Here is a 19,073-nt window from a genome sequence, read left to right on the forward strand (position 1 = left end):
AATTGTTGGTGTACAAAGGAAGAGAGAGAATGCCTTGTGGAAGGGACAGCATGGAAGAATGCATAAGGGGAGAAAGATGCAACGTTTACTTAATAGCAATAGACAATCCTGACTCTTGACAGCAATGTGTTAAAACAGAAATAAGTTCACTATTTAACTGCAAGATATATTTATTAAGAAAGGTTTAGTGAGTTGGTAATTCAGAGTTTTGCAGCTCACTAGCTGACACTATAAGTCAGATCCAGTGTTTACTGTACTGTGTACAACCAATTAGTTACAAGGCTCCCAAATGGAATACTGTCAACAGAAATTTTATATTTCACCTGCAGAATCAGTTGTTGTTTGGGTTTTTATTTGACAGTAACGTTTTTACAACTCATCCCTCAGCCAGGACTCTCCCCACAGCAGTTTAGGCTCATAATGCAGCATTAATAAGTGTGCTCAGTGCCCTCAAGGGAATTGCTATTTTTTAATACCTCAAGTAGTTACAGATTAACTGACCAATTCTGTTCTCACCTTTTCCTCCCTCACCGCCAACCTTCTCCAGAAAGGACACACTTTGGTGATTATAATGCCTTGCACCTTCTGGTAACAGAGTATGTCTACTCTGAAATTAACCTGCAGCTGGCCTGTGTCAGCTGACTCGGATCTGGTGGGGCTCAGGCTAAGGGGTTGTTTAATTGCAGTGTAGACATTTGGGCTCAGGCTGGAGCCCAGACTCTAGGACCCTGTGAGGTGGAAGGGTTCCAGAGCCCAGACGCCAGCCTGAGCCCAAATGTCTAGACTGCAATTCAACAGCCCCTTAGCCTGAGCCTCATGAGCCCAAGTTAGCTGACACAGGCCAGCCATGGGTGTCTAACTGCAGTTTGGACATAGCCTTAGCCAGGTTCCAAATAGCAGAAATTGAGTGTTTCTGATTGGAAATGATTTCCCTAACAACAACAAGAAGAGAGGAATAATTTTTGCAGGCTTTAAATCCAAGTAAAGAAAGCACAGAGTGCATGACAAGTATGATTTTATTGCTCTCTAATAATTGCTTAGTTAAAAAAGCTTCACAAATATTCCATCCTAAATGGTCCCTTTTACACATTGATTCTATTCCTGCTACTGACAGAATGGTGGTAGACTGCTGCACATGAGCAGAGCTCCATTGAAGTCAACTGGATTGTACATGGGCATAACAGTTCACCTTTGCGCTATCAGTTACAGGATCCAGGCCTTTAATATTACTTATTATTTGTATTACAGCAGTGCCAAGAGGACCCATCTGATATCAGGATGCCATTGTGTTAGGTGCTATATGAGCACATAGAAAGAAATAGTCCCTGCCCTGAAGAGCTTTCAGTTTAAATACACAAGACCGAACAAGGGTGGGAGAAAGGAAGCAGCATTAGGACATTTTCTTCATAAAGTTAAAAAAACACCAAAAATGTTTAATCTGAGACCTTGCCCAGCAATATGACTTATTTTCCATTCCCCCATTTTGCATTTTAACACCATACGCAATTAACTGGACTCAATAGGAGAAATTCTGCCTTAGATGCATTTGTGTACTTCTTTCATCATAGCAAGGGCTATGGGGCTCACATTTGAATGGGGAACTGGACCCTAAGTTATTCCAACATAATGGGCAACGTTGGTAGCTTAAGAGCACTGAAAATGAAGAAAACAATTTAATGCTCAGTTATTCACAATGTTAAATTACCTCAACACTTTACAGTACACATCCCTTTAATTGTCTTGTATTCATTGTAATAAAAATATTTAGAGGCTGTGATGTTGATGCTGAGTGACTCTGACATGTGGTTTGCAATATTTTTGAAAATAGTTAATAATTAATGACTCCACTTTTTAACATCTAGTGTTCTTTCATGTCTGTGTATTAATATTTAATTTGATTACAAAGCACTACAAATTAACTTGTTTGTTCTTCAGTGAAAAGATTAAAGCACATGTTCTGTTGTTTTGCTTTTTAAATGTAGGTGTAAAAAACGCTGAATTGACTTTGAACTGTAAACCCAAGCTGTCCCCAGGAGAACCTACCTTAATAGCCTACAAAAACTTCTCCTATAGCTGAGCCGCTGACTAGCTGCAGCCACACTGGGAGGAAATGGAGGGCGTGATGGGAAGTAGGCTAGTGCTGCAGAAAATATCAGGGAGACCATTCCAAATTCTAAGAGACAATTAAGAAAAACCACAGTAAGAGAGAAGTTTAACATTGTGATGGATTTTAACAGTGAGAGCTTATTTTAATACGATGAAGTTATTATCTAGCCTATTTCATACAAAAATTGTACGCCAAATGCTTTACAAACTTCAATAATAGAACTATAGATCTAAAACAATAGGAAGAGGAATTAAGGGAATATATTTTTAAGCAAGATTGGAAGTCAATTAGGTAGATAGATATAGGCAGGTCATTGGCAATGGCAGGAGCTGCAGAGGTAAAGGCTTTTGCATCAACGGTTATAACACTACCAGTTATAACACTACCTGAAGAGACAGAGAGGAGGCCAATGCAGAGCCGGACAAGGTCTGTGAGGCAGGCTGGAGCAGGTCTGCTTGTGGTTTTAAACACAAGGAGGATGATATCAAACTGGACCCAAGTGGATAATTCTGAGGGCGTGAGGGCAGTGATGAGGTTACTTTTCATTGTATGAGAAGACAGGTAGCAGTACATGCTCGAGTTTGGACAGCTGGGACTTGGGGAAGCCCTAGAGCAATGAATTTCAATAGTCACAGCACACAATGATGAAGACATGAAAAAGAATTCAACAAAGATGGAGTCAAGAAACAGCACACACAGAGAGTGTTACTGTGGTAACAGACAGATTTACAATGTAAGAAGGAAAGTACAGTCAGCCATGCCCCAAGGAGAGAATGGACATAAATGGGAGAGAAATGAAGAAACAGAGTTGTTTGCAGATGCTGCTTTTGCTCAACAGCAGTGGGTTTGTCTGTCAGAAATTTCAGTGTGGCAATTTGGGCCTGAACCTGCATAAGACACTCAGCAAGTCTCATGATCAGCCTTTATGAGAGAAAGCCACAAATGTTAATCAACCCCCAGCCCATCTAACATTTACAGGCCTTTACAATTTTACACAGCATTCTCCCTATTCACAGGCTTAACCCTAATATGCTAGTTTTCCTAAACTCTTAAAAACAGGATTCTTTACTACTGTATAGGCAATCCTATAGCTATGGATTATGTCCTCTGAGGAGCACCTGGGATCTTATTACAAAGAAGTGATTCACCAGTACTACCTGGAAATACTATCTAGAAATCCAGTAGTGCTGGGTACTGGATTGCTTTAGTTTCCTCCTCTCTAAATACTTTTTTTTTTATTTAAATAAAGTCAATTCAGAGAGAGAAGGCACTTTGCCAACTGCTTTGCCAAATGAGGAGAAAATAATTCATGAAAGTGAAACGTAAATGATACACAGAATCTGAATGGACCAGGTGGGGAAAAAAAACAGAATAACTGTTTCAGTTTGCTCTATGGAAAAAAAAATATAAACACACAGGATTTATTTTGAGGATGAATTCATGTAGATTTGACCATTTTGTTCTCCAGCATCAAATACTAAATGATTCACTTTGGACGAAGCCGTGTTTCCTCTTCCTACTGCTGTTTCCTCTTCCTACTGCTGTTTCCTACATAAAAGGATTGTCTTTGAGGGTGAAGGATACGTTAGCTACCCCCACTGTACCCTATAACACCACTGCCTCTAGGCTATACAAATACAGTAAGTTCTATGCTGCTGTACATTATTGCCTCCCAGGTAGCTGCTAAGTGTGCTGTGATATTAACAAATATCACTTTTCACAGCAAGGTCCAGGACCCATTAAGCCCTGGATTGGGGGGAGGAGGGGGCATGAAAAGGAAGGCAGCATTATTTTTGTTATTGAGTCTGCCAAAAAACCCTACAAATACACCTCTACCCTGATATAACGCTGTCCTCGGGAGTCAAAAAATCTTACCACGTTATAGGTGAAACCGCATTATATCGAACTTGCTTTGATCCACCGGCGCATGCAGCCCCGCCCCCCCGGAGCGCTGCTTTACCGCGTTATATCCGAATTCGTGTTATATCGGGTCACGTTATATCAGGGTGAGGTGTATAAATTACAATTATTTGGATGTGAATCTGTGCTTATTTAATTGTTTTTCCTAAAGTTAATTAAGTATTTTAGGAAAAAAGTGTCAGTGCGGCCACCAGTGAGAATTGGTGGCTGGACTCTGAGGCAACCAAAAATGTTGTTGTGAGAACCGCTGCTCTAGATAAAAGAAGAAAAGCAAGCCTAGGCCAAGTTTACCAGCTTATTATTAGAGTTTAACAATAAGAGCAAGACATGGGAAAAGGTCAGATGTAAGGGATGTACTGTAAGTGCCAAGGAAATTGCAGTCAGAGACAAGAGCTCTTTAACAGTAACTGACTGCCTTCCTCCTGACAATTCTTTCAGCAACACTGGATGGATCCACCAAAGCACTTGAAACAAGAAGGGAGAACAAGAACCGTCAACAAACTAATTGTCAGGAAATGCTACACTGAGCATGGAGCTGTATGTCTTTTGCTGAAGAGTGAATCTCTAATACCTCATGAAAGCAATCTGAGCACCATGCCACAATGACCTGTACACAGGGGGTCCCCCTGTATACACTGGGGTTGTTCTTGAAAAGGGCGATGGATACCAAAACCATGCATACCGGAGAATTTTTCCTCATAAGAAATAATGGAATGGGGGCGGGGAGGAATGCATTCACAACTTCAACACACTCGCCTATGACAATGCTTTATTCGCCTAAACAGTGCACCTTTTTACAATGACAGGTTATAGAGTACACATTTTACATACAAAACATTGAATAAAATAATGCAGAACCCTACTAACACCATTCAAACACACAGAACATTTTAATACAATAATACAGTATAAAATAGTGTCAATTATGCTAAACTTAGGTAGGGGTGGTGGCTGGGTTTTCTTGGGCTGGCTTTTTGCCTGCAGAAATCTTAAAAAGGATTTTATCAACGTCTGCTCTCCTGCATGAATCTTTAAACGACAGATCTCCCTGTAGGAAGCCACTGCATCACTGAGAGCCCTGGAGACTTTGGCAGACTGTTCACAAAAAGGATAACCGCTCTGTATGATTTCCATCATCTCATCCAGCAATTCAAAGAAACGGAAGAGATTCTTTGTCATCAGACTCCTGGCTTCCTTCCCTACGTCATTGTCGTCATTGTCCTTGCTTTCTTTGGATATCCATTGTTGGTCCAGCTCGATCAGTTCATCATTTGTCAGTTGCTCAGTGTGAGACTCCAACAATTCTTGTACATCCTCCTCCTCCACCTCCTCGAAGCTGACATCCTTCACCAACTCAAGAGCAGGAACAGCAACAAATCTTCCCATGACGCGTCAATGTTTTCCACGCCGTTCGAGATGTTGTAGGACTTCCAAAACTCCTTTACACTGGGCTTTCCTTCACCTGCCATCTCCTTAATCAGCATGGAGAATGTCCTCCATATGTAATAAGCCTTGAACGTGGCCAGCAGATGCAAGTACAGTACTGAACTGTACAATAGGAGAAGGTGTTCCAATTCACGACGGATATGCGGATCAGAACCAAGGTTCCCCTATTGATGAGCGACAGATATCTGAAACAACAGAGAAGGGGGAAGAGATATACCGGGGACCCCCTGTATGTCATAGTGAAGGGATGGCCCCAGCTCTGCCTGAGAAATGGGCACCTGGCTAGTTGAGTAGGCTCTAAATGGGAAAGGGAAAGTTTTATATCCAGAGGTACAAGTATCTTTGTAGATGGTGAAAGGTATTTCTCCTTTTGAAAAGGTATATCCAGTCTTAAAAAGCCCTAATCCTGTACTGAATTGCAATGCAATAAGGAAAGAACCTACAATGTTGTAATAATAAATGTGACGGGTTTAATTTCATGCGCCAGAAAATGAATGGCTAATAGCTCTGTTTAGAGCCAACAGCAAGGCAAACTTCCCCATGCAGTTTAGGTAATGCAACTTGATTTTGATCTGAACATACCTGTTATTTCAGTCATGGGGTTCAGAATATGGTATGCAGATATGACAATAGGACGCCATGATCATAGAATTATAGAATATCAGGGTTGGAAGGGACCTCGAGAGGTCATCTATCCAACCCCCTGCTCAAAGCAGGACCAATCCCCAACTAAATCATCGCAGCCAGGGCTTTGTTAAGTCTGACCTTAATTCAGCCGAGCTCTTAGTGCAAGGAACATCACTACATTAAACAGAAATAGGGAAGGGAATGGTTCAGAGAAAGATTGTAAAGCAAATCTATGTATACTTACAGCCTTATCCACCATTACACAAAATATGCTTTAGAAAAATAATATGCTTTTGCCATGCTACCAATCCAAGGTTAACAACTCTTGTAGTATATCCAAAATCTCAAAGTGAGAGCTGCATCATGGCCCAATGGCTGTGCCAAAGGAATGGGTGTCAAGAGACCCGAGTTCTATTCTGAGGTGCCCCACTAGCTTGCTATGTGACTTTAGGCAAGTCCCTTAATCTCTCCATTTCCCCATCTGTTAAATGGGAAGAATGATACCTATCACCTTTGTGAAGTGCTTTAAGGTCTGCAGGTGAATAGAGCTATATAATTACTAAGTATTATTGTTACACAGTATGGTGGAAATTCACTCCCATATCTGAGCTCCAAGGGTTGCAGGAGAGTGGGGATGGGGCCATCAGGGAGTAAGTTACAGCTCTCGGATTCTGTGAGCTATACTGTCTCATCCCAGTCCCTTTCCTATGTTGTCCAGGGTGATAGTGTCTTGAGCCAGTCTGACACCTTTAAACTAGCTGACAGTTTCCCCACAACCAGCAGAATTCTCTACTGGACAATTATATCCAGGATCCAGCTTCCATTCACTATATGAGTGGTGCAAAGGAGCTATACCTCAAAAGAGAATCTCATCCCCGCTGACACATCACTAACACAGCAGGTGAAGTCAGACAGAAAAATCCAGTTGTGTGTTTAAAAGTCTGCTGAATAAAGTAAAAAAACTTACAGCAGCCTTATGAAATGTTGCTCCCCAGGAAATTTAAAAGATGCAACACAATGTTTCTGCACCCATGACAATACCACCCACAAGTCTCAAGGAGGGATTCTCATAAAAACCCTTTCCATTTCAGGAATGCAGAAAATCTGTGCTACCTACCATTAAGATCTCCATCAACATTACTACTATAGAGCCGCACTGAGCCATGAGGCCAGGAAAAGGGATATCAGTTTTCCCTTGCACTCCTTTCTCATGAACCATTACTTTGATCTGCCATGGAACCTTTCGGATGCAACATCTTATCTGCCTCTTAAAAAGGCTGTAGCCCAAAATTGTACTTCCCTTCAGTTTCAATACATCTGGCTCCAGAAAAAAGTGAGTCACTCAAAAGGAAAAGAACAGCTACTAACCTTTCCGTAACTGTTGTTCTTTGAGATGTGTTGCTCATGTCCATTCCATGTTGGATGTGTGTGCACCATGTGCACTGTCGCCAGAGATTTTCCCTTAGTGGTATCTATCAGGCCGTCTCTAAGCACCTTCTCAGGTGCCGTGTACTCATGCGCCAGTATGAGGGGCCTGGACAGTCCCACACCCTTTCAGTTCCCTTTTGCCCGTAATTCTGATAGAGGGGCAGGAAGGTGAGTCACAAAATGGACATGAATAACACATCTCAAAGAACAAGTTACGGAAAGGTTAGTAACCATTTTTTCTTTGAGTGCTCGGAGTTCATGGACATGCATATTGCAACACTGCTCATCCAAACTCGGCATTATCTCAGGACTGCTGAGTGATGGCGTAGTAGTGGGAGGAGAAGGTATGTACTGATGACCAGGTCGCAGCTCTGCAAATGTCCTGGATCAGGATCTGGGCCAGAAATGCCACTGATGAAGCTTGAGCTCCTGTCAAAGGAATGGTCAAGATAGCAGGAGGTGGAATGCCCGCTTGTTTGTAGCACATATGAATACAGGAGGTGATCGAGGATGAGATTCTCTGGGCTGAGACCTGCAAGCCTTTCATCCTGTCTGCTACTGCCATGAACAGCTGCATGGATTTACAGAACGGCTTGGTCCTATCAACATAGAAGGCCAGGGCGCGCCTAACATCCAGTGAGTGGAGATGCTGCTCCTCTGAATTGGTGTGCTGTTTCAGGAAAAAAACTGGCAGGAAAATAGACTGGTTACTATGAAACTGCAAGACTACCTTTGGGAGAAATACCAGGATGGGGTGCAGTTGAACCTTGTCCTTAATGAACACCATACACAGGGGTTCTGACGTAAGGGCCCTAATTACTGAGACTCTCCTGGCTTAGGTAATTGCCACCAGGAAGGCGATCTTCCAGGAGAGATCTGGAAAAGGGCATAATGCCAGCAGCTCAAAGGGAGGGCCCATGAGAGTCTTGACAAAACCAGATTTAGGTCCCACAGTGGAATCGGTTCACAAATTTGAGCGTCAAGTCTATCTCTTTGAGAAAGCGGATGGACATTTCATGAGAGAAGACAGACTTACCATCCACTGGAGAGTGGAAGACTGAAATTGCCGCTAGATGTACTTTGACTGATGAAAAGGCCAGACCTTTTTGTTTCAGATGGAGCAGGTATTCCAGCACAGACTGGAGGGACGACTGGATCGGTGAGAGATCTTGTTGGGATGACCACACCGAGAAGCGCTTCCACTTGGCTAGGTAGGTCGCTCTAGTAAACGATTTTCTACCACCTAGCAAGACCGGGAGGACTTGCTCTGAGCAGGCCTGTTCCTCCAGGTTCAACCACGGAACTGCCACGCAGTCATGTGAAAGGCCCCGAGGTTCAGGTGGAGTAAATGGCTGTGGTTTTGAGAGATCAGGTCTGGGGCAGGGGTCCAGAAACATGCCAAACCAGTGCTGTTGTGGCCACGCAGAGTCTACACAGATAACCTGTGCCTTGTCTTGCTTGACTTTCAGAAGGATCTTGTGCACCAGAAGAACTGGGGGAAAATGCATAGAACAGGAGGTCTGTCCACGGAAGCAGGAAAGCATCCGAGAGGGAGCCTGGTCTGTGACTGCACAGTGAGCAAAACTGCTGACATTTCCTGTTCTGCCTGGTTGTGAACCAGTCTACCTGGGGAGACCGCCCACCTCTGAAAGATGGATCTGGTCACCTCTGTTATAAGACCAGAGAGCCAGAGCTGAGGAAATCTGAAGAGAAGAAGAAGATGTCTCCTTCTAACTAGAAGGACTCTAACTAACTAACTAGACTAACTAACTAATAAAAAACTAACTATTAAAAAAAAAAAAAAATAAAGAATAAAAAAAATCACTGAATGAACACCTTCTTCCAGAAGGTGAGGCCTTGCCAAAGCAAACTAAGAAGGTAGGAGAAGGGCGGGGGGTGCAGGGCCAGTGTGCAGGCGCAGCACCAGAGAGGCATGTGGAGCGCAGCCCGACAGATACCACTGAGGAAAAATTCTCTGGCAACTGTGCACTGACACAATGGCATACATGGCGGAAAGCACACATATAAGCAACACATACCAGGCATGGAAGCACTATGAGCAAAGCATCAAACCCCAGATCCAAATTATGGGTTATTATGAAAATTGCTAAACAAATGCTTGTTATTAAAGTAAAGAAAAGACCCTCACTCTGTGAAGAATGAATAAAAAAAAAAACTCACCATGAAGACTGGACTGGCACATAATGCAAATATATAGCAGGATACAATATGGTTGTCTTTACAAATTAAAAAAAAAAAAAAAATAAAAAAATAAAAATAAAAACAAAAACTCAGAGAGAATAACTCTTGAAAATTAACTAGAAAGAAAACTGAAATGAATTCTTATACAATAGAAGAGTTAATAGAATTTAGATAGAAGAAGAAAGAAGCCTCATCTTTTCTTAAAAATCTTCATCATCTTTGAAAAAAAAAAATTTGCCACTGAACATGACTAGAATAAATTTTACCTTGCAGAAAGAACTGCTGAAGAAAAGAAAAAGAAAAAAAAATAAATCATTTACAGTAAATATTTTTTTTGCATTCTTATTATTCACATTCATGTATATTTATTAATATTTTAGATTATTGCTTCTGAATAGATTTATGTGACAGTTATTAAAGAACAGCATTAAGTACTTTTTGGTTAAAAAAATTTATATTATTAAATTTTATATTAACAAATAATTACTTAACAAATTTTAACAAAAAGATTTTACTAATAAAAAAAAAGCGCATTAAAAATTAATTGTAATAGATTAAATATAATAGAATTTAATTAATTATTTTATTTTATTTTTTTATTTTTTTTTTATTGATTTAACATATCACACACAACACAACACAACAACACAACAAGTGTACAGTTTTTTTTTTTTTTTTAAAAATATTAAAAAGAAAAAAAAAATTTCAATTCACATTCAATTCACATCATACAACTGTATAATTATCATGAAAGTTGATGAAGTGAATGTAGAAATGTAAAAAAAAATTAAAAAAAAAAAAAAAAAACAAACAAAAAAACAAACAAGTCCTTCAGTCCCTCCTTCTTTCATCCAAAAATCTCACAAACAAACACAATGTTTACATTTGCAAGAGATAATGCTTCCCACTTCATTTACAATGTCACCTGAAAGTGATAACAGGGGTTCGCATGGGACTGTTATAGCTGCCATTGAGATTATGCAATGCCAAAACTATAAAAAAATTCATGTTCATCATCCTTCCATTTCCATTCCACATTCCATGCTCCATGCTAGATGAGGTCTCTAATGAATAATGATCCAAAACAGTGCAGACCGACGCATGTTCACTTTCATCATCTGAGTCAGATGCCACCAGCAGAAGGGGTTTTTTTTTGTTTTGTTTTGTTTTTTGAGGTTTGGGTTCTGCAGTTTCCACATCGGAGTGTTGCTCTTTTAAGACTTCTGAAAGCATGCTCCACACCTCATCCCTCTCAGATTTTGGAAGGCACTTCAGATTCTTAAACCTTGGTTCAAGTGCTGTAGCTATCTTTAGAAATCTCACATTGGTACCTTCTTTGCATTCTGTCAAATCTGCAGTGAAAGTGTTCTTAAAACGAACAACATGTACTGGGTCATCATCTGAGACTGCTATAACATGAAATATATGGCAGAATGCAGGTAAAACAGAGCAGGAGACATACTATTCTCACCCAAGGAGTTCAGTTACAAAATTCAATTAATGCATATTTTTTTAAACGAGCGTCATCAGCATGCAAGCATGTCCTCTGGAATGGTGGCCAAAGCATGTTTTTGAGTGCAGTTATGTAACAAAAAAAAAAAAATCTACATTTGTATGTTGCACTTTCACCATAAAGAGATTGCATTACTGTACTTGTATGTGGTGAATTGAAAAATACTATTTCTTTTGTTTCTCATTTTACAGTGCAAATATTTGTAATAAAAATAATAATATAAAGTAAGCACTGTACCCTTTGAATTCTGTATTGTAACTGAAATCAATATATTTGAAAATGTAGAAAAACATCCAAAAATATTTAATAAATTTCAATTGGTATTTTACTGTTTAACAGTGCAATTAAAATTGCAATTAATCACGATTAATTTTTTTAATCGTGATTACTTTTTTGGAGGTAATCGCTTGAGTTAACTGTGATTAATCGATAGCCCTAACTCTCACACATTTAAGCCCTAAATGAGGACTGATTTAACACAGAAGTTAAGCATGAAATGCTGAGAGATTGCTGGATTTACACTATCACTGTTAATGATAAAGAGAAACATGAACTGGTAGTGAGAGGTTTACTGTAAAAAAGTTCAACAAAACAAGCATAATTCTGAAGTTCTGTATTAAAACACAAAGCCCTAGTGGAAGATATTTGTCCTGGGAAATCAGAAGATATGAAAAACTAGACCAGATACTGCATTTGGAATGAATCTGTGTCTGCATTCAGAGAGACAGCCCAATTGGTTACCCCACACATGTGGAAAAGGGAACAGAATTTAGCTCCCCCTAGAACCCAGGATTCTACCACTTGAGCTATAGGACAACTACTCTTTAAGCCATCAGCAGTTTTGTCTGCAGGCCAGCCACTAGAGGGTAGTAGTTCACACTTTAGACACAATAAAAGTAAATTAGTTTTAAAATACCTGCATACAACACAGCCTCAATGCGGTCCTTGATATGCTCAGAGTTACTTTCAGATGCAAGTGCAAGATGGGATGTTTCATTAGGAGATGGAACCACCAGAGGTCCTACTAAAAATGCACATGCTGCACCAAGATAATTGAGCAATGATGCAATAGCTGTTGCAGTGGCACGTTCATCAGGAGAAAACCAGGTAGTGGAGAGAAATGGAGCAGCATTCATTACAGTTGGACCTGCCAATCCATTTAACAGCTGCCCTCCATGAATCAGTCTGAAATGGAGAAAAGAATATGCAGACATTTACAAAGTAATTATTTAAACATTATATAAGATATAGAATGCACTAAAATGTGTAACTCCACAAAAGACATGCAGAAATCATTAGCAGAAAAGGAATATTCTATACTAAGAGAAGCAGGACTAGACTCATGAAGAATTTAGAAGCTTCTTTGTTCTTAATAGCACTTAAATGAATGGAGAAGTTAAATGTTCTCTTCAAAGAAGGAATGGTGAAGGGAATAAAAGAGTGACATTGCTTTGGAGAGGAGGATAGCATGATAGGGTATAAAGGAAGAAAGAGGCTTAGTCACAGTCAAGCTTCAAAATGTTAAACCGAACCCCATGTGTGTTACGCAGGCATGAGTCCCACTGGGAGTTTTAAACCCCTTATCAGGTTTCAATTTTGGATCTATCACAAAGCCCTTTTGCATATTTTCATTATATTATTTACTTCCACACTAATGGAAGATTTACGCTAAAAGCAAGATAAGATTGGACCCTTAGTTGTTCTGAGACAGAGTCATATTCTGCTATTTAGAACAGCCATGTAGCAAAATACAATTGCCCTTTCCCCTGCCCCACTCCCTGATGCACTCTCACCTGGGTCTAACAGCTGGAAATCAAAACAAAGGTATTAGTCTCAAACACTATAGACACTGAACACACACATCCAGCACTGGCACAGTCAGCACACACATGGAGGAATTTTTGAGGTCTCTTATAAACAAGGAATCGAGCCAGAAACCTTCCACTTTGACTTTTGCAAATGTAATCAGACTTGAGATGCCAAGACCTTTTGGAATTTATAAAAGACATGAAGTCTAAAAAAGCAGTCAGGGACAATCTAGCTAGCAAGCCAGCCAAAATCATTTTCAATCTCCAAAAGGATACACCTTAAGATGAGAGTGGAGGTGATTTCAAAATTTATTTTGATGGTTATTTTTAAAAAATGAAATGTGAACCCTCTGTTACTGCTGCAAGAACATAGTCATAAGAAACAACGATATGGCCTAAAAATGGGAAACATAAGCCAAGCTTAATCAGCATTTAGGCAACACTTCAAGCCACAAATGCTGAACGTCATAGAGCATTGCAGAAGCTTTAAAACGTAAAATCTCGGGAAAAGGCTGATAGACAGTTTATCAAGTTAAAAATCTAACATGTGCCTATAAAAAAACCTGATGAATTCCACTCATTCAACATTAATTTCAATCCAAATCTATTAAGGAAACTTATAAAAGATACTTTAGAGCAAAAAAACACCATCACATACCATCTAAAGGAAACATTTTACTGACTCTTTACTTGGGGGGTTAAATTATATTAACGATTAAATAAAAGGAAAAATATTTGTTATAGATCTAACAATTAGATGTGTTATCCTTTCTTTGTAATATGCAACTGCAGCTATACTATCTCATGCTATGATTTTAATGGACATCGCAAGCTAAGCAAGATCAAGCATGTTCAATTCTTAGATTGGAGGTCCCAAAAAACCCCAAACGAACAGTTACTGACCTTCTGTAACAAGTTGTTCTTCAAGATGTGTTGCTCATGTTGTGGCCCTGCAAATGTCTTGGATCGGAACCTGGGCCAGAAATGCTGCTGAAGAGGACTGCACTCTTGTGGAATGAGCAGTCAGGATGGCAGGCAGTGGAACATTCGCTTGCTCGTAGCATGCCTGAACACAGGAGGTTATACAGGATGAGATTCTTTGAGCTGAAACCAGTAGGCCTTTCATCCTCTCTGCTATTGACACAAAAAGTTGCGTGGATCTGAGAAGTAGTTTAGTTCTTTCGATGTAGAAGGTGAGGGCACGCCTAACATCCAATGAGTGAAGCTGCTGCTCTTCTGAATTCTTGTGCTGCTTCAGGAAGAAGACTGTCAGAAAAATGGCTTGGTTGCTATGGAACTGCGAAACCACCTTTAGCAGGCAGATGGGGGTGCAGCTGAATCTTGTCCTTGAAGAACACAGAGTATGATGGTTCTGACGTAAGGGCCCCGATTTCAAAGATCCTTCTAGCTGAAGTAATTACTATCAGGAAGGCAACCTTCCAGGAGAGAAACAGCAGAGGAGATGATACTAACAGCTCAAAGGGAGGGCCTGTGAGTTTTGATAGGACCAAGTTCAATCCCACGGGGGAATTGTTTGCAAACCTGAGGGTGAAGTCTCTCTAACCCCTTAAGAAAGCGAATTGTCATCTCGTGATAGAAAACTGACCGACTGCCCACTGGCGGATAGAAGGCTGAAATTGCTGCTAGGTGTACCTTGACAGATGTGTGTGCCGTGCCTTGTTGTTTTAGGTGAAACAAGTACTTCAGAACAGACAGAAGGAAAATCAAGCCAGAGAAAAGCCTCATTGGGATGACCATATCAAGAAACACTTTTATTTGGTGAGGTAGGTAGCCCTAGTGGACGGCTTCCTACTACCCAGCAAGACTTGTCAAATGTGTTCTGAACAGGCTTGCTCCTCCAGGTTCAGCCATGGAGCTTCCATGTGATCATGTGAAGTGACCTGACATTCGGTGGAGCAAACGGTGTGGTATTGCGAAATCAGGTCCGAACAGAGTGGGAGTGATAGCAGGGGTGCTACTGATAAGTTTAGCAGCATGCCAAATCAGTGTTGGCATGGCCATGCTAGGGTCATAAGAATAACTCTCACCCTGTCCCGCTTGATTTTTAGAAGGACATTGTGTACTAGAGGAACTGTAGAAAATACACAGTATAGGAGCTCTGTCCATGCAAACAGGAAGGCATCTGAAAGGGAGCCAGGGCTGTGCACGTGCAGTCAGCAAAACTGATGGCATTTCCTGTTCTGCTTGGTCATGAACAGGTCTACCTGGGGAGATCCTCACTCTTGGAAGATGAACCTGGTGACCTCTGGGTGAAGGGACCACTCGTGGTAAGAGGAGAGAGATCTGCTGAGGTGATGAGCCAGGATGTTCCGGGCCCTTGGAGGATGGGAAGCCTCGAGATGGATTAAATGCTTCATGCAGAAGTCCCATAGATGGATGGCCTAGTGACATAGGGTGGAGGAGCATACTCCTCCCTGCTTGCTGATGTAGAACATGGCCGTGGTGTTGTCCATCAATACTCGCACTACCTTGCCTGAAACACTCGGCAAGGTAAGCAGATGGCTCTTAACTCCCTGACATTTTTATGCCCAGAACAGCTCTTCCAGGGACCACAGGCCCTGCCCTTGAGGCGATCATGGTGGACTCCCCAACCTAGGTCTGAAGCGTTCAACACTAGGGACACAGATGGCTGGGGGGCAACAAAGGGAATGCCCACCACTGCCAACTGGAGGTCTCTTCCATCAGTTGAGGGAGGCAAGGACCGGGGCCGGAACAGTAACTATTGAGTCCAAGGGGTGTCTGTTCAGTGAGTACACTGAAGCTAACGATGCCTGGCGGGACCTGAGGCGCAGCTTTGCATGCCATACATGGAAGTGCACGCCATACATGGAAGTGCACGCGGCCATGTGTCCAGGAGCTTGAGGCAAACCTGGGCTGTTCTGACTGGGTGGGCTGTGACCTGGGATATCAGAGCCGACATTGTTTGGAATCGAGCCTCTGGAAGGAAGGCTCTGGCCTGGGTTGAGTCGAGCACTGGCCCGATAAACTCTATTCCCTGTACTGGAATGAGAATCGACTTTAGTTCATTTATCAATTGGCCCAGTGTTCAGAAAGTGGCTTGGACCAGGCCCGTGCTGTTCTTTACTTGGGCCTCTGAGCAACCCTTGATCAGCCAGTCATCGAGATACGGGTAGACTTGAACGTCTTGCTTTCTGAGGAAGGCTGCTACCACCACCATGCATTTCGTAAAAACCCAAGGGGCTGCAGACAAGCCAAATGCAAGGAGGGTGGACTGGTAATGGGTCTGGTTTACGATAAATCTGAAGAATCTTCTGTAGCCATGGAAGATGGAAATGTAAAAGTAAGTATCCTTAAGTTGAGGGTAGAGCACAAATCCTCTGGATTGAGGGAGGAGATGATGGAGGCCAGGGAGACCAGGCGACACCTCAGTTTCTTGAGATAACTGTTGAGGCGAAGCAGGTCCAGGATGGGACGAAGCCCCATCCTCCCGCCTTGGTCTTTGGGATTAAGAAATATTGGGAGTAAAACTCTTTCCCTCTCAATTTTTGAAGTGACTCTTCCACAGCCCCCATCTGTAGGAGGATCTGCACCTCTTGGGCTAAGAGTTGCTCGTGAGAAGGTTCCCTGAAGGAGGAGGAGGGTGGGAGGGAGGAGTGGATGAAAACTGAAGAGTATAACTATTTGCCACTCTATTTAGCACCCAGGGGTCTGGTGTGATGTGGGACCACACTGGGCTGAAGTGTGAAAATCGGTCCAAAATCAAAGGGGGCGGGGGGAGGATTCAAAGCAGAAACTGATATAGTGCCTTTGAGTGTACTTTCAAAAGGCATGCTTGGGGCCACCGGAGTACCTATGTGATCCTGGCATCGAAGCTGAGGTGGATAGAAGTGGTTGATGACACTTGTAACCTCTGCCCCTTCTTTTTAACCAGGTCCTGTCTTGGTGGCGGAGCCAAAAAGTGGACTGGCTGTTGAGCCCTAAAGTGCTTCCTCAGAGTAGATGGTGCATAGAGGCCTAGTGACCTGAAGGTAACCCTTGAGTCCTTTAGGCCATGGATCTTTGTGTCTGTTTGCACTGAAAAAAAACGATGAGCCTTCAAAACGGAGGTCCTGAATCGACAGCTGAACATCCTGAGGTAGCCCCAAGAACTGCAGTCAAGAGCATCGCCTCATGGCAACTGCAGAGGCCATCATCCTGGCTGTGCGTCGGCTGGGTCCAATGCCGCCTGGAGTGAGGCTCTGGCAACATTCTTTCCTTCCTTTAAGAGGGCAGAAAATTTCTGCCTTCAGTCCTGACACAGTCTTTAAATTTGTACAAGGAGTCCCACAAATTGTAATAGTATCTCCCCAGCAGGGCTTGGGGAGTCCACCTGTTGAATTTTCTCCCAAACAGATAGTGTTTCCTTGTGCCCTTCTGTTTGTGGGTAGTACTTTCTTAGCCCTGTCTAGACCTCTCATTAGCTGTCGATATAACTAGGGAGCCAGGAAGGGGGTTAGAGTATAGGTATTCAGGGCACATAGAATTTCTTCTCTGCCCTGTTCGAAGTGTCAGGGAGAGAAGATGGGGTCTGCAAAAGGAGTTGTTCTAGCAACCATCATGGACAATAAGGAACTGAAAGGAGGTGGGGGCCAGTGGGACCTCCTATACCAGCACATAGATGTGAGGCATCAAAGGGCGCTAGAGCTGGCCCGATGGATACCGCTGAGGGAAAAGTCTCCGGCAACAGTGCATGCAGCACGCACACACCTAATGTGGAATGGACATGAGCAAGCACTTGAAGAAGAATCTGGTGATTTAGCAGAGAGATTAAATCAGTACTGAAACAATGCTCCAGAATGGGTTAAGAAATGACATGCTGTCTTTGAGCAAGTTGCAAAATGAAGACCTATTATCTTTGTAAAGGTCAATAATCGCATATATAACCTCAGAGTTACAAAAATATTCACGTCACTGTACGAACCCAAGATGAGACATCACGTTTTAATTCAGTACATTATCCAAATAACTTAAATGAGGGGGGGGATTTTTTTGAATTAAAGACTTCACATTTGTCTCTTCAGTTAATTTTCTTTAACCCGTGATCTCATTCCTTTCCCATTTAGTATGACATCTTTTTAACTATATCATGCCAGCTCTATTTGCCTCTTAGTCATCTATAAAGCCTGGTGCTAATCCATCGTATAGCCTATTTCTTTTACAAGTATTTTCACATTATTTTTCAAATTCCAATATTTTAGGTTTTTAAATTTCAACTTTATTCTCTCAACTATTTGTGCTTCCAGAGTATTTCCTGCTTCAAATGTCTCTGCATATGTTTGTATTGTTAACTTAATTTTATCCTTCATTCATGAACTTGCTTGAATTAAGTTACTTTTCAAGAGAAGGAGATTATTTTCACTGTTCCTCTATGTATCTCTAGCTTCTCTCCCCAAAGGAGATGGAAAACGTACTCAAAATGTGGTTCAGCGCATTAAGTAGCAACCTACTACTATAATCTAGGAGACAAATATATAGCAGCTAATACAGATGACAGAGAAATATGAACACAATAGTATCAGGGATTGCTGCTGTTACAGTGTCTTGCTATCCATGAACTAGATTCGGTCTAAAAGACTATTAAGACTATTTCCTACAGACTATCATCAGCACTAAAAATTGCTCTAAGATTAGAACATTTGTTCCCATTATTTCCCCATTTTCTTCTGTTTGTGTTATCCAAAAGGAGCAAAGAGCAACTACATTTTTTTCCTACAGCCTTACACTGTAATTTAAGTTTGATTCTGTAATACAAGATATCTTTTGTATGAAAGGCGAGAACTGCAAGAGAATTTTAGTCCAGTTCTGAACCCAGCTGGAAATATTTTTAAGACCTGACACACTAACAGATTAATTTTGATTGATTCTGTGTTCAGCTCTGTTCTGCTCTCAGATTTCTGCATTAATTAGATGAATATTGGGAAAGTATTTTCAGGTACCAAGCAATGTAGAAAGTATTGAGCTCAAATAACAGAAAATATCCCAAGAGTGTGACGCTTTTTAT

General features: G+C 41.5%; 1 protein-coding gene across 1 annotated transcript in view; it reads right to left on the reverse strand.

Moving 5' to 3' along the window:
* SLC49A4 (solute carrier family 49 member 4) overlaps window positions 1–19,073 on the reverse strand; it is a 134,832-nt gene that overhangs the window by 37,436 nt on the left and 78,323 nt on the right. The window contains exons 3-4 of the mRNA XM_039494267.1: window positions 12,160–12,428; window positions 2,044–2,173 (exon numbers count right to left, since the gene is read on the reverse strand). Of these exons, the coding sequence (XP_039350201.1) occupies window positions 2,044–2,173; window positions 12,160–12,428 (399 nt within the window). The remainder of the gene's footprint in view (window positions 1–2,043; window positions 2,174–12,159; window positions 12,429–19,073) is intronic.

This window comes from Mauremys reevesii, linkage group 11 (assembly GCF_016161935.1).
Source record: "Mauremys reevesii isolate NIE-2019 linkage group 11, ASM1616193v1, whole genome shotgun sequence".
NCBI lineage: Eukaryota > Metazoa > Chordata > Testudines > Geoemydidae > Mauremys > Mauremys reevesii.